Source organism: Cnephaeus nilssonii (assembly GCF_951640355.1).
Source record: "Cnephaeus nilssonii genome assembly, chromosome: 4".
NCBI lineage: Eukaryota > Metazoa > Chordata > Mammalia > Chiroptera > Vespertilionidae > Cnephaeus > Cnephaeus nilssonii.
The window spans coordinates 100,490,972-100,508,457 of NC_137075.1; the positions used below are offsets into that span (position 1 = coordinate 100,490,972).

The 17,486-nt window shown below is 42.9% G+C and overlaps 3 protein-coding genes across 4 annotated transcripts in view; 1 reads left to right on the forward strand and 2 right to left on the reverse strand.

Moving 5' to 3' along the window:
- ATXN3 (ataxin 3) overlaps positions 1–2,831 on the reverse strand; it is a 36,058-nt gene extending 33,227 nt beyond the window's left edge. Inside the window, exon 1 of the mRNA XM_079768122.1 lies at positions 2,757–2,831. Coding sequence (XP_079624248.1) covers positions 2,757–2,780 — 24 coding nt within the window. The 5' untranslated portion in view covers positions 2,781–2,831. The remainder of the gene's footprint in view (positions 1–2,756) is intronic.
- A 3,840-nt stretch (positions 2,832–6,671) lies between these two features.
- NDUFB1 (NADH:ubiquinone oxidoreductase subunit B1) lies at positions 6,672–11,122 on the reverse strand. The gene is made up of 3 exons (XM_079769535.1): positions 10,989–11,122; positions 7,890–8,034; positions 6,672–6,961 (listed from the first exon to the last, which is right to left on the reverse strand). Exons 1-3 carry the CDS (start codon positions 11,080–11,082, stop codon positions 6,925–6,927), a joined length of 276 nt encoding a protein of 91 aa, XP_079625661.1. The 5' UTR covers positions 11,083–11,122; the 3' UTR covers positions 6,672–6,924.
- A 205-nt stretch (positions 11,123–11,327) lies between these two features.
- The window catches only part of CPSF2 (cleavage and polyadenylation specific factor 2), a 28,984-nt gene continuing 22,825 nt past the window's right edge, over positions 11,328–17,486 (forward strand). Inside the window, exons 1-3 of one of the 2 annotated variants that reach the window (XM_079769077.1) lie at positions 11,328–11,476; positions 14,940–14,997; positions 16,607–16,789. In XM_079769077.1, the coding sequence (XP_079625203.1) occupies positions 16,641–16,789 (149 nt within the window). In that variant the 5' untranslated portion in view covers positions 11,328–11,476; positions 14,940–14,997; positions 16,607–16,640. Of the gene's footprint in view, positions 11,477–11,513; positions 11,870–14,939; positions 14,998–16,606; positions 16,790–17,486 lie in introns of those variants that run through there. The other variant, XM_079769078.1, reaches the window with a different exon arrangement.

The following is a 17,486-nucleotide window of genomic DNA, read 5'->3' on the forward strand; positions in this document are numbered from 1 at the left end:
TCAGCAACTGAAGTGATAACAAAAATGACAGAAAGCAGGCATCAGAAAATCAAAATAAAAAACAAACAAACAAAAAGCAGTTAGTGGTCATTTAACATTAGAGTTAACTCCCGCTCTTGAGCCATTTAATATTAGGACAAACTCCTGCTCTTGAGCCAAATTTAACCTGCACCAGTAGCTAAGAATGGTTTTTTTATATTTTCAGATGGTTAGGAAAACACACATAAACAAGAATATGTGAGACCATATATGACCTACAAAGCCTAAAATAGTTACAGAAAAATTGTTTAGACACACAGCACCATATATATCTTAGAAGCAACAAGAACTCAATTTATTCAAATATTTATTGAGCACCTACTATGTGCCAAGCACTATCTTAGGTCCTGAGGATGTAACAGTAGGCAAACTTGTTGAGTTTACATTTTTACTTAATAAAAGGACCCTTAAAGTGACAATTCTAAATATGAGGGAACCAAGATTCCAAGGGGAAGTGCTTGCAGATCCCTTTGTAGGCAGGTATCCCTACATGCATAGCTTCCTTAAAGCCAGAGTTGGGTTTCTGGCTCTCTGAACCCAGGAGCTAGCAAGGGTTAAATATATGTGGTGGAGGGGAAGGGCTAAATATATGTGGCTGGAAAATGGTATATTAAGCTCATACATTTCAAGAAGGGACTCTGATGAGATTAACAACGGGCCTTATGATTATAGGTGCTTCCCATACTCTTGAAATATGCCTGAAAAACTTTAATTCAAGAGCCTTAATTTCCTAAGTACATATGTTTATAAGGGTAAATATATTCCTGAAATATCGTTAAGCCGATAATTGAGTGACTTCATTCATGTAAACAGATTTCCATTAGGTTATTGGTCAACTTCTTTAGATCCCATGGTTTAGTAGTTACCTTCACTGAAATCGATCTAAAATAGGTAACTGTGTATATTTTTAAAATATACATTGCAGCCCTAACCGGTTTAGCTCAGTGGATAGAGTATCGGCCTATGGACTCAAGGGTCCCAGGTTCGATTCTGGTCAAGGGCATGTACCTTGGTTTCGGGCACATACCAGTAGGGAGTGTGCAGGAGGCAGCTGATGGATGTTTCTCTCTCATCGATGTTTCTAACTCTCTATCCCTCTCCCTTCCTCTCTGTAAAAAAATCAATAAAATATATGTAAAAAAAGAAAATATACATTGCACAGTTCTCAAGAAATGGTGTGAAAAATGTTTAATCTTCCATGTTGAAACATTTGGTCTTATACCCAAACTTCTGGAAATTAGTAATAAAAATATGTACATACAGGGTTAGCTTTATCCAATCTCCTTAGCCAATCAACAAAATTTCTATTGCCCAAGTTTCATAAATCATGTCAAACAAGTCAAGATTAATAATATCTATACCACTGAGTCCTTCCTCCCCACACATAAAATTAGTCTATTCTAGTGCCAAAACTTTTCTTTGAGGAAAATAAAAGCACCCTAGCTGGTCAAGGGCACGTGCCCAGGTTGTAGGCTCAATCCCCAGTAGGGGGTGTGCTGGAGGCAGCCGATCAATGATTCTCTCTCATCATTGATGTTTCTATCTCTCTCTCTCCCTCTCCCTTGCTCTATGAAATAAATAAAAATATATTTTTTTAAAAGAAAAGCATTCCATTTAACAACTTTAGATGTATGCTGTTGCCTCCTTAGTCTTTATTTGATTGCTTTACTTGATGGTGGTGTGTGTGAATCTTTTTAAATAGATAAGTGATCATTTACAAGTAATTAACAAGACAAAAACCTCTTTTCTCCTACTAAAGAAAAGCCTCTCCAGCAACCCGTTCAAAACGTGCAACTCTTATGAAACAAGGTATCCGGTGCCAAAGGTTCCACTCAAACCTAAATAGCTAGCTAACTGCATGTGGGAAAACACGAGTTTCTCCGCGTGCCACCAACAGTATCTTTCAAGTTCCTGGTCATCGAAGAATCAAAACAAAACAGGCGGGGCGGACCACACTCTCATTCCAGTCCACCCCCGGATACCTAATGAGAAAACTGGTCTCCCATCCGGAAAGATGGGACGACCGAAAGAAACGAAACGAAACCTCAAGAAACCAAACCCAAACCTTTTCGTAACAAAAACTCTCGTGACGACTTCCCTGTTGACGTTCCTAAATGTCAGGCCCTCCATGGGATGGAGCCAAGCTCCCTGCACTCCCGAGCCTCCCGGAACTGGTGCAGGAGAAGGACCTGAATACAACCCCAAGGAGCTGAGTGAAGGGGAGATTCCAATAGGAAATTGAGGAGCCTGGAGAAGGAAAAGTTAATTCTGCCGCGAGTAGGACTGGTAAGAGTTGGAAGGCTCGAGGGAGGTGCCCGAGAGGTGCCGAGCTACAACCTACGGAGAGCGGGGGGAGAAAGGGCTGGGGAAGGGATCCCACGGAAAGTGGAGGGGACGCGCAGAAGCAAACCCACTCGGTGCCACCCCGTCTCCGGTGCCCCGCGGCGCCCACGGCTCAGCCCTCACTCCCTCCCGGCTCCCGGGACTTCCCAGGCCCCAGGCTCCCCGGGCACCTCGGGCACGGGCACGGGCCTCAGGGGGCGAAGAGAGTGCAGTGGGGGCTTCCGTGAAGCTCCCCTCCCGATGAAGGTCTTCCCGCCCCACGAGATCGGGATGGGGGCGCCACGAGCCCCACCCAGCTCTCTGGAGGATGGCAAGACCCCGCCCCACGCCCGCCCCGGCGCCGCAGGCAGGTGCCCCCGAACGCGGACACTCACTTTCTCGTGGAAGATGGACTCCATGTTTATTTGTCTGGAGCCAACGGCCCCCGCGACAGACCACCCCCGACTGCTCCGCCCCCCGTCCCGGCCCCACCCCTCCGCCCACCCGGCTCCGCCCCACCTGGCCCGCCCCTGGCCACGTGTGTCGCGCGGACCAATCATCACCGAGGGTGATAGTCACGTGGCGAGGAGAGCGGAGTGAAAGCCGGGGCGGTAAAAGCGGGGACACGTGACCTATGTAACGCGTCCTCCTATCCACTGTTAGCTGGCAGGCTAGGGGGTGCTGCAGCGCCGCCTGCCGTCTGGAGGATCTTCTCCACTTCCCACCCATTGCTATGGATTCTTAAGGACCTTCCAGGTTCTAGGTTCTTTTTGTTTTCCACTGTACTTCGTACTTTCTGCTTATCATATCTGATTATAATTATTTAATATATTTCTCTTCTACCCCCACTGAAAGCCTTATTAAGAAACAGGGATCGCCCAGCCGGCATGGCATAGTGGTTGAGTATCCACCTACGAACCAGGAGGTCGGTCACCAGTTGGAATCCCTATCAGGGCACTTGCCCTGGTTGTGGACTTGATCCCCAGTGCGGGCATGCAGGAGGCAGCTGGTTAATGATTCTATCTCTCTCTCTCCCTCTCCCTTCCTCTCTGAAATCAATAAAAATATATATTAAAAAGGAAACAGAAAAAAAAAAGAAAAAAAAAAAGGAAACAGGCATCATTGCCACCCCGAGTACCTAGCACTTATGTATAAGAATTAGTCAATATTTATACAGAGATGGGGCTTACTGGAGGGTAGGCAATTTTCTAAGAGCTCTGCATATATTAATGAATTTACTACAGCAATGCTTGATGCAGGCACTATTATCCCTATTTTACACGTGAGGAAACTGAGGACAGAGGGGATATGAACAGCACAGTGTCCAAGGTTCTGGGCTGGGGTCCAAATCCAGACACCTTGTTATTAGTGTTATGTGTTCAGGCACTGAAAAGGCAATGTCAGTAGAGGGATCTGACAGTGGCCCTAGTAAAGTTAGGGCTGGAGATCATAAGAGTTTGATGAAGCTGATGGTGTAGAATAGGAGATCTTGCACCTTGAAGCCAGGTTACGTGGTTATGTTGAATAATGTTTGGATATCTATAATAATAAAAGCGTAGTATGCTAATTAGGCTGAACGACCTTCCAGACGACCATGTTATGACACCCACTGGTGCGTGTGATGCGATTGGTCGGGGGCCCGGCCATCGCCCCATGATTGCCCCAAAGAGAAAGGCCCAGGCCACCAACCGGTGGGCTGCGGCAGGTGGGCAGGACCTCCCTCTTTGAGGGAAGCCTGGGTCCGGGTGCCAGAGGGAAGCCGGTGCCGGCAGCAGGGGGAAGGAAGGCCTACTCTTGCACACATTTTGTGCATCAGCCTCTAGTATATACGTATGATCTGGAGTGCAGGAGGCTGGTTCAGTTGTGGAATAGGGAGTTGTTGACATAGAAAAGGTGACTGGCAGCACAGGTGTGAATAAAATCACCAACTGGGAACAGGAAGAGACTGAGAAAAGGATCTAGATCAGAGCCCTGAGAGTAGAGAAGTACTGGCCCAGGAGAAGGGAGAAAGAGCAGGAGCATGTAATATTATAAGAGCCCTGAAAAGGGAAGGTTTTGGGGAGCAGCCATGTTGCTGCCAGTAGGTCCTGCTACATAAGGACAAGGGCCCACTAAATTTTGCTGCTATGGGGACCACTCGTAACGTTGGTGAGTGTGGGTTCAGAGGAACAGAAGGAGCAGTGGGAGGTAAGGAAATGGAAGCTGCTAGTGAGGCCCAGGTGTTCAGGGGAGGAATCGGTCGCCATTTATTCAACGTCTCTCCGTGCAGTCCACAATCCTGTACGGTATTGGGAAAACAGTCTGTGTTCTTAAGGAATTGTGGCTCAACTGGGGAAACAAATCATGGTCTCATGAAGCGAAAAAATATCCAAAACATTTTTTCTGATTTTCTTTCCATGTAGAGAAACATGTATTGTGTGTGTTGTGTAGGTGTGTGCATATAGATAATCCAAATCTCTGGAAGAATGCACAGGAAGCCCAGAGGTTAACCTGTTTGAGGTGGAAAAGGAACTAGGTAAATAGGAGATAAGAGTAGGATAGAGACTTTTCACTGTATACAGTTTTACTTATTTTTAATTAAAGATTTTAAAATTGATTTTTAGAGAAAGGGGAAAAGGGAGAGAAGTGGGGAGAGAGAGAGAGAGAGAGAGAGAGAGAGAGAGAGAGAGAGAGAGAGAGAGAGAGAGACATCAATGTTGATCAGCTTGCCTCCTGCACACCCCTACTGGGGATCAAGACCACAACCACGGCATGTACCCTGACCTGGAAACAAACTGGCAACCTTTCCATGCACGGGATGATGCCCAACCAACTGAGACATACTGGCCAGGGCTACAGTTTTATTCTTGATTAGTAGTTGATGTCTTTCAAATGAATTAATGAAGCCAGGTGTCTGGAAATCATTTCTTGATTTTTTCCCAAACTCTTCCACTTCACCCCTTGTTCCAGTCAGTCCTCAAATACTTGCTGTGTTTTCACTCCTCACTCCCTCTTCATTGCTACTCAGTTCAAGCCCTCTTGATTTCTTGTGCAGTCCAGTCCAAGCATCTCTGGTGTTCTGCTTTCAGTCTCAGTATGTTCCATTCATAGTGCTGTCAGTGTTCTCTCAGAAATGCAAATTTCACCAGCTTTTCTCTCATTTAACAAATGAAGTGCTACTATGTCTCAAGCTCTGGGATGACAACCATGAGAGACAAATGGTCCCATCCCCATGGAGCTTATACAGAGAGGGATCTTTGAATAATTATACAAACCTTACTCCATTAAAAATCCTTCAGTGGCTTCCCATTGCTGGCTTAAAAAGCTCTGTGATCTGGACCAACCACCCGTCTGGCTTTATCTCCCTGAATTCCCTCTGCTCTAGTCACACCAGCTGTTCCCCTTGACCTCCCAAGAGTCCTCTGATGATCAGCCCTTTGTGCCATCACCATGCCTTGCACATGCCTGTATTAAAGCAGTTACTACATCATGGTGGAATTATGACTTTACATGCCATTAGACTCAGCTTTTGAGGATCAGAGTTTTACTCCTTATGTATTCAAGGGCTGGTACAGAACAGTGAATAAATGCATGAATTCTTTTTGACTCATTGGTGCAAGAGTATCACAATAATTCAGTAGGAGAGGTTACAGAGCTAATCAGGAGGGCTCCTGGAGACAGGGTAGACAGAATACATGCACTGCTAGTACTTCCTATGTCACCTTGAACGACTCAGCCTTTCTCTAACCCACTTCATTAGAACTGTTAACAAGTGAGAGTGCAGACATTTGTCTTTTTCAACACTGTACCTTTTAAACGGGCATTTTGTTACTAAAAACCAAATAGCTTAGAAATTTTAACATTTGACATTTTAAAATTTGTGTCAATTTGTATCTTGAGTTCCGACAAGAATCAGTGATAATCAGGGTGTATTATTTCATTGCAATTTTACGTCTATACTCAATCTAAAACTAATTTCCCAAGAAAAGGTAGTTGAACATTAACAGGTGACGTATATAGCCACTCATGAAACCATCACCACAATCAGGAAGACTAACATACAGTACTATTCCCGTTTCCATGTGTCGCTTTGTCATTCTTCCTCCCGACCCCTTTCTGCACTGGATTAGTCTGCAGTTTCTAACATGTTATAGACATGAAATCATTTAGTGTGTGTGCTCTTTGTTTGGCTTCTTTTATTCAGGACAATGAACCTGAAATTCATCTCTGTTGGATCAACAGATCATTTCTTTTTATTGCAAATAAAATCTTAGCATCCTCCTTTTAAAGCTCCTTTGAAGCACATGGTTTGAAAATAATTTTCTGAAAAATATCTGAGGAAAAAATTGGCTACGTGAATATTACTGTGATCTAAAATAAGTAACAGAAAATTAAATGCTAGTTGTAAAGTTAACATCAATGTACACAACCAGACACTCTAATTATTTTGAAAGCTAGTGTACCCATTACTTGAAATGTGAAAGATTACTTTGACATTAAAAGGACCACATTCCAAATTGTTCAGTTTTTTTATTTTTCTGATAATTTAAAAAATGTGACCATTCTGCAATTCAGCCACAGCCTTCACTTCCAGGTGACTTCTTCATTGGGTCTCAGTTCTCTGTGTGGAAAGAAAAATGGAAGGAAAGGAAAAAGTATTAAGTAAAACTTTTATGAGGAAAAAAAGGGAAAGTCAGAACAATATAAATTCAGTATTTTATACTCTATTAAATTAACCCATTTAAAAGATTTTATGTTGATCCAACATATTCTATTCTCTCATGATTTTAAACCTTTACTGTCTTTTCAATTATATTTTTCCAGATTAAACTGTAATTTCTTAGTCTGTCTTCATATAAAAGCTCAATGAGCTTATTTATTGTTTCTAGACCTTTTCCAGCTCATTTTATCTTTCCTGAAATCCTTGCCTGTGAACCCCCTCTGCAGTGATTGTGACTGCTGCTCAGTTCTCGTCCTCTGAGCTTCCTCCTGCCCAGCTGCACATGCAGGGGCAGACTCCCACCTTGTTATCTCGAGCTCCCTGCTGTCAGAGGAGCCGGTTCCAGATACAATGGAACCAGGTGGCTACCAGCTGCCATCTGGTCACTCAACTACCAAGTTTAAAGCTCTCAGGCTGTGCTGCTGAGAACAGATCACCAAGCCACACAGCACCATTTATTTCTGCTACACCATGACTTAAGTAAGATGGTATATCATAATATACGTGAAAGCTGAATATAAAGTAGGCTTTGGGGGGCTGGTTTAATTTCAAGCAGTGTTTCCATATTAAAAAGTACCCTGAATTCCAAAAAAGGGGGATTTTTTAAAAATCTGAAATAGTGTGATCATAAGCTGAAGACTTGTTTACATTCCAAATGTAATCATGCAGTTTTATGCAATCATTAAACAACAAGACTACAAAATAATATAACTTAAATCTAAGTCCTTGGGGTATGGACATTACCCCTTCTGTTTATTTTTGTCGTATATGATACTAAGAATACTTCCAAAAGCTGGCTAATTGTTGGTTTAAAAATGCCCAAACTAACCTTTTAAATAACAAACTCTTGTTCCGGAAGGCAGTTAGCTTTTCATCACTCTTTCTGTCTAGATAACATCCAACGACAAATCCCATAGGGACAAGTATATGTACCCAGTGGTCACGTACAAGCTGAATTAAATTCATCCTGAATGCTAAAAAAAAAAATAAAAATTCAGAAATATAACTGACTTTGAAATATCTTTTAAATTGCATCTGAAACAGGAGATAGTCCTGAATATAGGAAGAGATATTAAAAGCATAAGTCTCTTGCCCTAGTCGGTTTGGCTCAGTGGATAGACGATAAGAGTGTCGGCCTGCGGACTGAGGGGTCCTGGCTTCGATTCCGGTTAAGGGCACATACCTTGGTTGAAGGCTCCTCCCCGGCCCGGGCCCTGGTCGGGCTCATGCAGGAAGCAACCAATTGATGTGTTTCTCTCTCTCTCTCTCTTTTTAAAAATATATCTTTATTGATTTCAGAGAGGAAGGAAGAGGGAGAGAGAGATAGAAACATCCATGATGAGAATCATGGTGGATCGGCTGCCTCCTGTAAGTCCCTCACTGGGGATTGAGCCCACAACCTGGGCATGTGCCCTTGACCGGAATCGAACCTGGGAACTTTTCAGTTCGCAGGCCAACGCTCTATCCACTGAGCCAAACCGGCTAGGGCTGATGTGTTTCTCTTACATAGATGTTTCTGTCTATCTTTCCCTCTCTCTTCCACTTTCTCTAAGAATCAATGGAAAAATATCCTCTGGTGAGAATTTAAAAAGAAAAGAAAAGCATAAGCCTCTTAAAAATTGCTTGGCATCAGAATGTAGTATACTACTTAAAATCTACTTGATAAAGATTATATAGATGACAATGATTAGCACGGAAATTGTAATTTCCCTATTTTCATCTGTGATCTGACGATATAATGCAGAGAAATGGAGAGTATAAATCCTACCTGCAAAAGCCCGGCCAGTGTTGCTCAGTGGTTGAGCATCAACCTATAAACCAGGAGTCACTGTTCGCTTCCCGGTCAGGGAGCATATCGTCAGCATAACTGTTATATACTGTTTGTATTTCACCACCAGCAAAAAAGTACTTGGGGACTCTCAGCCCATGACCACCTGTGGGCTATCAGCCACTTACTACTGGCATTCTTCCAACATGGCCAGAAGCTACTTTTGCTGGCTCTACTCTGAGCAGATGTGACCGTACAAGCCCTGAGGTTCTTGCTGAATAAAGGTCTTACGAGAGTCCCGAGAGTCCCGGTAAAGACAGGGGGACTGATAGATAAGAGAATTCTGTACATTTAAAACCCAGAGTTGGATTCAACCACCTCAAAGGAAACCTGATTCCATCCCTAAGAAGTAAATGGCAAATCTTAGTCCCAGAGGTATTTCATATTACAATTGTAAAATCTACAATTTAATGGGCTTTGGGAGCAGTAGCACAGAACATACTTTTCCTGTGTATTTCACTGCGAGTGGGCGACCAGGGAAGACAAAGATTTATGGACTTAAAACTGAGCTAGGGTGATTTCTTGGAGAATGGACAGGAGAGGGAGCACAGACAGGCTTTCCAGCTCTTGGTCATGGGCCCAAGACCATAAGGGATTTATAAAGGAGAGGGAGGGCCTGGGACAGGCTCCAATGAGACAAGCCTGGGTTTGGATGACGAGGGACATCGCCTGGGTGCCCATGAGGGCACCGTACATACTGGGGTGGGAAAAAGTAAGTTACAGTTGTGAATGCGAAACAAAGTTTGTTCTTGCATTATTTTTTTAATTACTGATTATTTTCAGTAATATATAGTGAAATATATTGCATTATGAACTGTAAACCTACTTTTGCACACCCTGTATTAGTGTCTTCTTTATATGAAAACTCTTAAGAAAAATTTTGCTCTTATTTCAGAACTGGGAGTAGCGTGGTATCCCTGGGAAAAACAACAATAAACAAAACGAGTTGGTTTTTATCTTATGGACTCAAGGAATCATGTAACAGATCAAGCGGTTTTGCCTACCTCTAGAAAGAGCTGACTTAGCAGTCTCTGTAAGGCACTATTCTTAACGCTTTTCCTAATGACAACTCAGGTAATCCTCACAGTACTATACACGTTTTCATTAATAAAGGTCCCCAATGCAGTCGACATATTTTTTTTTCAGATGAGCAAATCCAGGGTTAATTGTCAAAGGTCACAGATGCAGCAAGTAGCAGAGCTGGGATTAATGGGCAGTCTGCCTCCTCGAGCCAAGCTCTTTATTGGTGCTTACTGTCTCTTACAGTAAGCACAGAGGTAAATATTTATATAATTCTTCACTTCATCTTATTTTCCCTAGTACATATTATTTTTCCTTCAACCCAATTTTCCCGCTTAACTTCTAAAAAGAAACTATCTGGTGTGAATTTTTGCATGTCACTCCGAATTCACGTTGGAAAAATAAAGATGGATATATGTATATATACACATACACACACACACATTTCTACTTTCTAACTATTCCCCACAGCATTTTATATGTATTGATCAAAAAGTGTCGACTTAGCCGACGGAAAAGAGCGCTGGATACGTGGAGAAACTGAACTCCTTGACGTCACCTGTCTTAATGACACATACACCCAAGAAACTAAGCACAAAGCAAACATTACATTTTTATATACCAAGTGCACATTTTGTGGAATGGTCGGCTCCAGAGGGTCTGAGATTTACGAGAGAGAGCGGGGTTTGCTTCCAATGGCGAGTAACGAGGAAGGCAGACGCTGGACCGGGGACGAAGGAGAGGCTCCCCCGCCGCTGCAGCCCAGCATGGGGTCCCCGCCGCTTTCCTCTCGGGTCGGCCGGGGCGGACCCCGCGTGATCAACAACACGTGTCCCAGTGATGACAGCCTCCGAGGCCCCTTTCTAACAGCCACGAGACGGCAGGAATGGGCCCAGCCGTGCACCAGAGGGAACCCCCACCTCCCTTTCCTGGTCTCGTCTCCTCTGATCTGAAAGAAGCCCGGGGAGACCCAGACTACAACCTCTCCTCCCCGCCCCCACTCCATCGTCCAGGGCTTTCCGAGGGGCGCACCCTGGCTGCGTGCACAACAGAAGCCCGCGGCGTCGACCCCGGACCCACCTGCGGCCTCGGTGCCAGCCCGACCCCAACACCAAGGGCAGTCGCGCGTCCAGCCTCCAGCGCCGGCGGAAGCCGCGGCCTTGAGACACACCATTCGCAGCGCCCGCTCCAAGATGGGGGGGGCGCCGCGATATCATACCTCTTTTTCCTTTCCATACTCAACTCTTCTCATACTTATGCTAGCGCTAACACATTAAAAACTATTTCAAAAGTAAAGCTTAGGTCTCAGGTGATGAGACTTGGTGTAAGGGCCGTCTCTTTCCTACATTTCGTCCCCACCCCTCCCCGGAAGATGGTATCGCCCTGGGTCTCCCCCCGCCTATGAGGTCCGACTCCAATTTCAAGATGGCGGCCGCCATGGCGGAGCTTCTGCGGCCTGGTCGTTACGGCGGCTGCTGAGCGGGCGCCAGCTTTCCTCGCTCTCGAACCTCGATTCAACTAGGGGTTGGGAAGGGCAGTGGACGGCGTTGGGGGGGAGGACGGACGAGGCAAGTGCGGGCGAGGAACGGAGTGAGCCTCTGGATGGGGGAGGGGGCGCCCTGGGCTGCGGAGAGTCTGCTCCCACCCAGCCTCCGCCGGGACGGGCTCCGGGGTTTCGGAGGCGACTGTCCGGCTCGATCTTGGCCGAAGTGCTCAGCGAGGGAAAGAGAAGTGACGTCTCCGGGGGTCTGAAGCTCCCGGGCTTTGGTGGCCGTCCGTTCGATTCCCTCCCTCCCTCTGGCTGCTTCCCTGCGCCTTGCAGCTCGCGGTGCTGGAGGAGTTGATCCGACGCCAGCTTTGGCTCCTGAGCCTCGTGGCTGCCGTGTTCTCAGCCTCCCCCTCCGGGTTTCCCCGTCGTCTCGGGTTGAGAGACCAGGAGGCTACTAAGCACTGGGAATAAAGTAGGCATCCTTTTTGGTTAAAATTTGTTTCGACCCTCCGTGTCTCCCGCTCCCCAGCCACCTTCCATCTATTTTACAGGCTCCTAAGCCAACAGGAGGTAAACAGGAGGTCGGACTAGCCATACCCCTGGCAAGTCTGAGCTCCTGTGACCTGGCGGACCTGAGTTATCAATTGCCCATCTCCTATTTTTTTTTAAATTTACACCCCCGCTGATCCTGTTAGGAGGAAATCACTGCTCTTCTGGAAGTGACCCGGAAGAGACTCCGCATCCAGCTCAGGCGCCCACCAGGACCCCTTCCTTTCCCCTTGCATTTTGCAGAATTCCCCTTAGCTGTCATCGACATGCAGGGTCATTATTGAGAGAGAGAGAGCAAGGAATCGTGACAGATAATTGCAATGAAACACTGTCCAGAAGGCGTTTATGATGTGGTTAGCGTTCATTCCTAGCCTCTGCACATTTATGTTGCTTTGAGTGCTGCGCTTGGTATTGGCGATACAAAGGTGACCACCTTTACTCTTGGTGCATTCAGTATCCATTCAACAAGTAGTTTTTTTTTCTTTTTTTTTTTTTTTTGTCCCCAGTTTGTGCTAGGTTAAAGTAAAGAACTACCTTAGGACACCAAAAAAGCTTTATTAAGGAGTAAATACTTGAGCTGGGTCATGAAGGGTCAAAAGGAATTTACTAGATTCGAGAGAAGGTCATTCCTGCATGGAGGACTGGAATGCAAAGATTTGAGATTTTATTCAATAGTTAGGAGGAAGCCATGGAATGCTTTGCACAAGGAAGGGCCATGAGTATATATATATTTTTAAAAGATGGCAGCTGTGTATGGAGGATCAACTTGGAACAGGAAAACTAGGTGAGAGGAAGTTGCAATCATTCAGGTAAGGTTAAGGAGTGCCTCAATTGGGGTAGGAGAGTTAAAGGATGTCAGAGAGACATTTCTGAAATGTCAAATAGGATTCAACTGGTGGCAGCCAATTTGGTGGTAAGAGGGTGACTCCAGAGTTTTTAGTCTGGGAGGCTAAATGGTTGGCGATACCATTAAAATCAAGCCTAAGACATATACATAAAAATAGAGTGGTGCCAACCTGCACTTTGGGAGTGGCAGAACACAATGCTCTGCATTCGGAAGCATTGATTTGAGAGTCTAGCTCTGTGCTATTACAGTACCCAGGAGCTCCATCTTGAAATCGTAAGTAGATCAAATCGAGATGTGTTGTAAATATGAAATACACACTGGATTTCAAAGACAATACCAAAAAAAGTAAAATATCTCAATTTAGTAATTATTACATGTTGAAATATTACATATATATTGGGTTAAATTAAAGTATATTAAAATTAATTTCAACTGTAAAACTTCAGTATGGCTGAAAAAACTTGAAATTACATTTGTGGCTTGCATTATAGTTGTGTTGGGCTAACCTGTGGAGTCTAGACTAATGACAGGAATTAGTATGGAAGTGGAATTTGAGCTGGGTCTTGAGATGGTGAGCAGTGATGTCAAGCTTGCTGGTGCCCTCTATTGCCAGTGAAGACATTCAGGTTTCTGTGTGTTTTTTTCTTAAAGCAGTAGGAAGCCTTCCTAGATTTCTGAGCAGGGGATAATGTGTGCAGGGGTGTTTCTGAAGATTAATCTGGCTGGAATGATTAAGTTGAGATAAGGGCAGAAAGACTGGAGCAAGGAAACAGAAACGCTGTGTTAAGGTACTGACAGTAGGAATAGAAAGAATGATGTATGTGCAAGGCATTCTGAGGGAAAACTAACCAGGAGTTGGTAACAGACTGTTCAGAAAGAAGTAAAAAAAGGAATCAAACGTAGAGTTACAAGCATTGGTTACTTAGATAATAATGGATGAATTCATGTCTTAGACTTATGAAAGTACCAGAGGCCCGGTGCACAAATTCGTGCACGGGTGGGGTCCCTTGGCCTGGCTGGAGATGGGGCTGATCAGGGCCTGGCGGCCAGAGGTGTGTGTGTGTGGGGGGGGGGGGGGGGGGAGTGGGGGGGACGGCAGGAGGTTGGCTATGGGAGTGCACTGACCACCAGGGGGCAGCTTCTGCATTGAGCATCTGCCCCTGTGGTCAGTGTGCATCTAGTGACTGATCGTTTGGTCAACTGGTTTTAACAGGTCGCTTAGGCTTTTATATATATAGATTTGGGGGGCTAAAGAAATTTAGCCTCAAAAAAGAATCAATGAAGTTGAAAGGATGAAGTAGCCTGCTAATACTCCCTCTTTTTATCTCTCAACTTTCTGTACCTTCTTATCAATCATATACATCAACCAATAGCCCTAAAATACAGTTACCTGGGTTATGTTCTCTTCCTTCTTGACAATGGCTCTTAAAATGTTTCTCTGTTGCCTATAGAACTAGGTCCAAAGTTCCCAAGGCCTTTCACTATCTGGCCCTTTTCTATTCAGATGCCAGGCTAGTTTCTTCACTGGTAGCCTGTAATTTTTTTTGTTTTGTGCCTTTGATCATGTTATTGTTTTGTATACCTTTTCTCTTTGTCTCTTTCTACCCAGGTCCTACCAATCCTTAATGAATAACTTAAGATTATACTTTTTTTTATGATTTTTAATAATATAAGCTAATGTCAATTTAAAAAATCTTATTTCCCAAACTGCATATTTCAGCCCCTAATTATAACCAATTTGGTATATTATTACTTTTGTTTTTTATTATGTTTTTATTATCTTATCCCTATTTGTTTTATGTCAGCTTAAGCTTCCTAAAATTATGACAGGTTTCTTTTTATAATTGATTTTCCAGAGGGAGGGAGGAAGGGAGAGAAAGAGAGAGGCACATTGATTGGTTGCCTCCTGTCCCGTGGTTTATGGGATAGAACCTGAAACCTTCTGGTGCACTCAACGATGCTCCAACTAATTGAGCCATACCGGCCAGGCGTGATAAATTTCTTTTTTAAAAAAAGATCATATATCATACTCTTTGTTGCTGCTCACAGTGTTTATCGTAGGGCAAGACATAGAAATTAAACATAATTAAAACTGAAGTAAGTCATTATGCCACATTCATTAATCTCTTATTTCTTTATATTTTAGATTTGTAAAGAGCTCTTTGAATTCATGGTGTTTCATCGTATATAGGACTGAGATATCAGTAAGTAATGAATGTCTAATAAAGATATAGCTTAATTCTGAGAAGTTGTAATAAAAATACTTTTCATGTGGTGAAATAAGGGTCTGTGTGCAAAACGTTTTAACATGAACTCATTCAATTCTATCTGTGAGGTACTTTGTGTTTTCACTTCATGGTGTAAGTAAAGTGGGAGGTAAGGTAGATTTGAGATGAAAAGAGTTCCTCTTAGGCCATTGACAAATCGTAGTGCGTGTGTTACTTGCGCATTGCTCCAGCTCCTGGTGACTTTATAAATGAGTGATGTCCACAATGTTCTGCTCATCTCCTGCAGACTCACACCTATGGCTTCTTCTATGGGGTCAGTCCATTTCATTTGGTTTTCCTCTTTTCCTGCTGCTTTCTATTTTTCCCAGTATATTGCCATTTTCAAAGAGCCCTGCCTTCTCATGATGAATGTGAAGTAGGACAGCCTTAGTTTTGTCATTTTTTTTGGCCTCCAATGATGTTTCAGGCTTAATTTGTTCTAGAGCCTACTTGTTCAGATGAATCAGTTTTTTTCTATTAGCTTCTTCACTATTCAACTTTCACATCTATACATAGTAATTGGGAATATGAGGGTATGGATGACCTTAGCCTTGGTCTCAAATAACACACCTTTACTCTTGGTGATTTTTGTTTTTTAATATATTTTTATTGATTTTAGAGAGGGAGAGAGAGATAGAAACATCAATGATGAGAGAGACTCATTGATTGGCTGCCTCCTGCACACCCCACACTGGAGATCAAGCCCGTAACCCAGGCATGTGCCCTGACTGGGAATCAAATGGTGACCTAGTTCAGAGGTCGACACTCAACCACTGAGACATGCCAGCTGGGCAAGGCTAATTTATTTTGTTTTTTAATTGATTTTTGTTTTTCAGGGAGGGAGAGAGAGATTAATTTGTTGTTTCACTTATTTATGCATTCATTGGTTGTTTCTTGTATGTGCCCTGACTGGAAATAAAACTCGCAACCTTGGCGTATCTGGAAGACACTCTGACCAACTGAGCTACCTGGTCAAAACTAAGGCTAATTTATTTTAAGGAGCTAAAATCTGGAATGTTTCTGTGGAGCTCTGTTTTGCTAGTGAATATTTTTATAACATTTGTTTAATAGTCCACAATTCGAATTTTAGGTCCTAAATCTCAATAGATGTGTTCATGTTATATTTTCTTTTTTTTTTCATGTTATATTTTCTTGAAATACGTGTAGTAGGTGTCCCAACATAAATTTACTATCTTTATGTATATATTAATATTTGTGTTTTGTAGACTGGGATATGTGGGTGAGGAAAGGTTAATTAACTTGCCCAGAACCACATAGGAGCAGATTCAAATTTGAGTCTGATTCCCAAGTCCACTACTTTTCATTAAATCACACTGGGGAGCCATTGCATACTCATTGTAAACAATTGTGTGTAAGATGTTTGTGCTTTTAAACTTAGCAGTGAAGGAAAGGGGTCTTTAAAATGTTTGCTTTTCATGTTTATGGAATTTCTGCCCACTTAGAAATTATATATAATTTTAATTTGTCTAGTGTGTATATTAGGCTGTACTTTTATGCTTAATTATATATTTTTTTCTTTTGAAAGAACCGTTTGGATTGTTGTTATTGGACCAAAAAGAATGACATCTATTATCAAATTAACTACCCTCTCTGGGGTTCAAGAAGAATCTGCTCTTTGTTATCTTCTCCAAGTCGATGAATTTAGATTTTTATTGGACTGTGGCTGGGATGAGCACTTTTCTATGGATATTATCGATTCCCTGAGGAAGTAAGTTACTTTTAATATTTCTAGACTTCTAGTACATCAACTTTTCTACATTGTAATACTATTTTCATGTTAAATAGTGTTTGCTTTTTTGCTCTAATTTAGTTTATAGTAAAAGACTTAGTTTTACTTATGCCAAAGAGCCAAAGAATGACTGTCCTATATAATAAAAGCCTAATATGCTAAGTGTCCGGTCGAATTTTGTGCAACAGGCTTCAAATTTTCACTTATAAAGTTTGATCGGCTAATAGGCTATGTTATTTGAAATTCAGCATACTCGTACGTTAATCGTTACTTGGCTAATGGATCTCAGTAAAAATTTTGCACCCAAATTTTAGAAAAGAGTAAGTTTATAAGAATTTGAAGAGAGAAAAAACCCTCCATGTGAAAGTTCTACAGTCAGATCGCATGAGCTTACTTTTTGATCTTTTGGTGCCAGACATTGAGAATTGTTGCTCAGAATAGTGACTGTGAGATACAAAACAATAGTAACCCATTGGAGAAAAACTCAGTAATGTTTGTAGTATTGTACTAATTAGGGAAGGAAAGAAGACTTAAATATTTACAAAACTTAGAACTTGTAGCAAAACATTTTTTTCCTTTGTCAATGAGAACATATGCTTCCTTGATTAAGTAAAGTTTTACTATAATGAATATACTATCAATTGCCATGATAAATAGCTGGGCCAAAAATCCATAA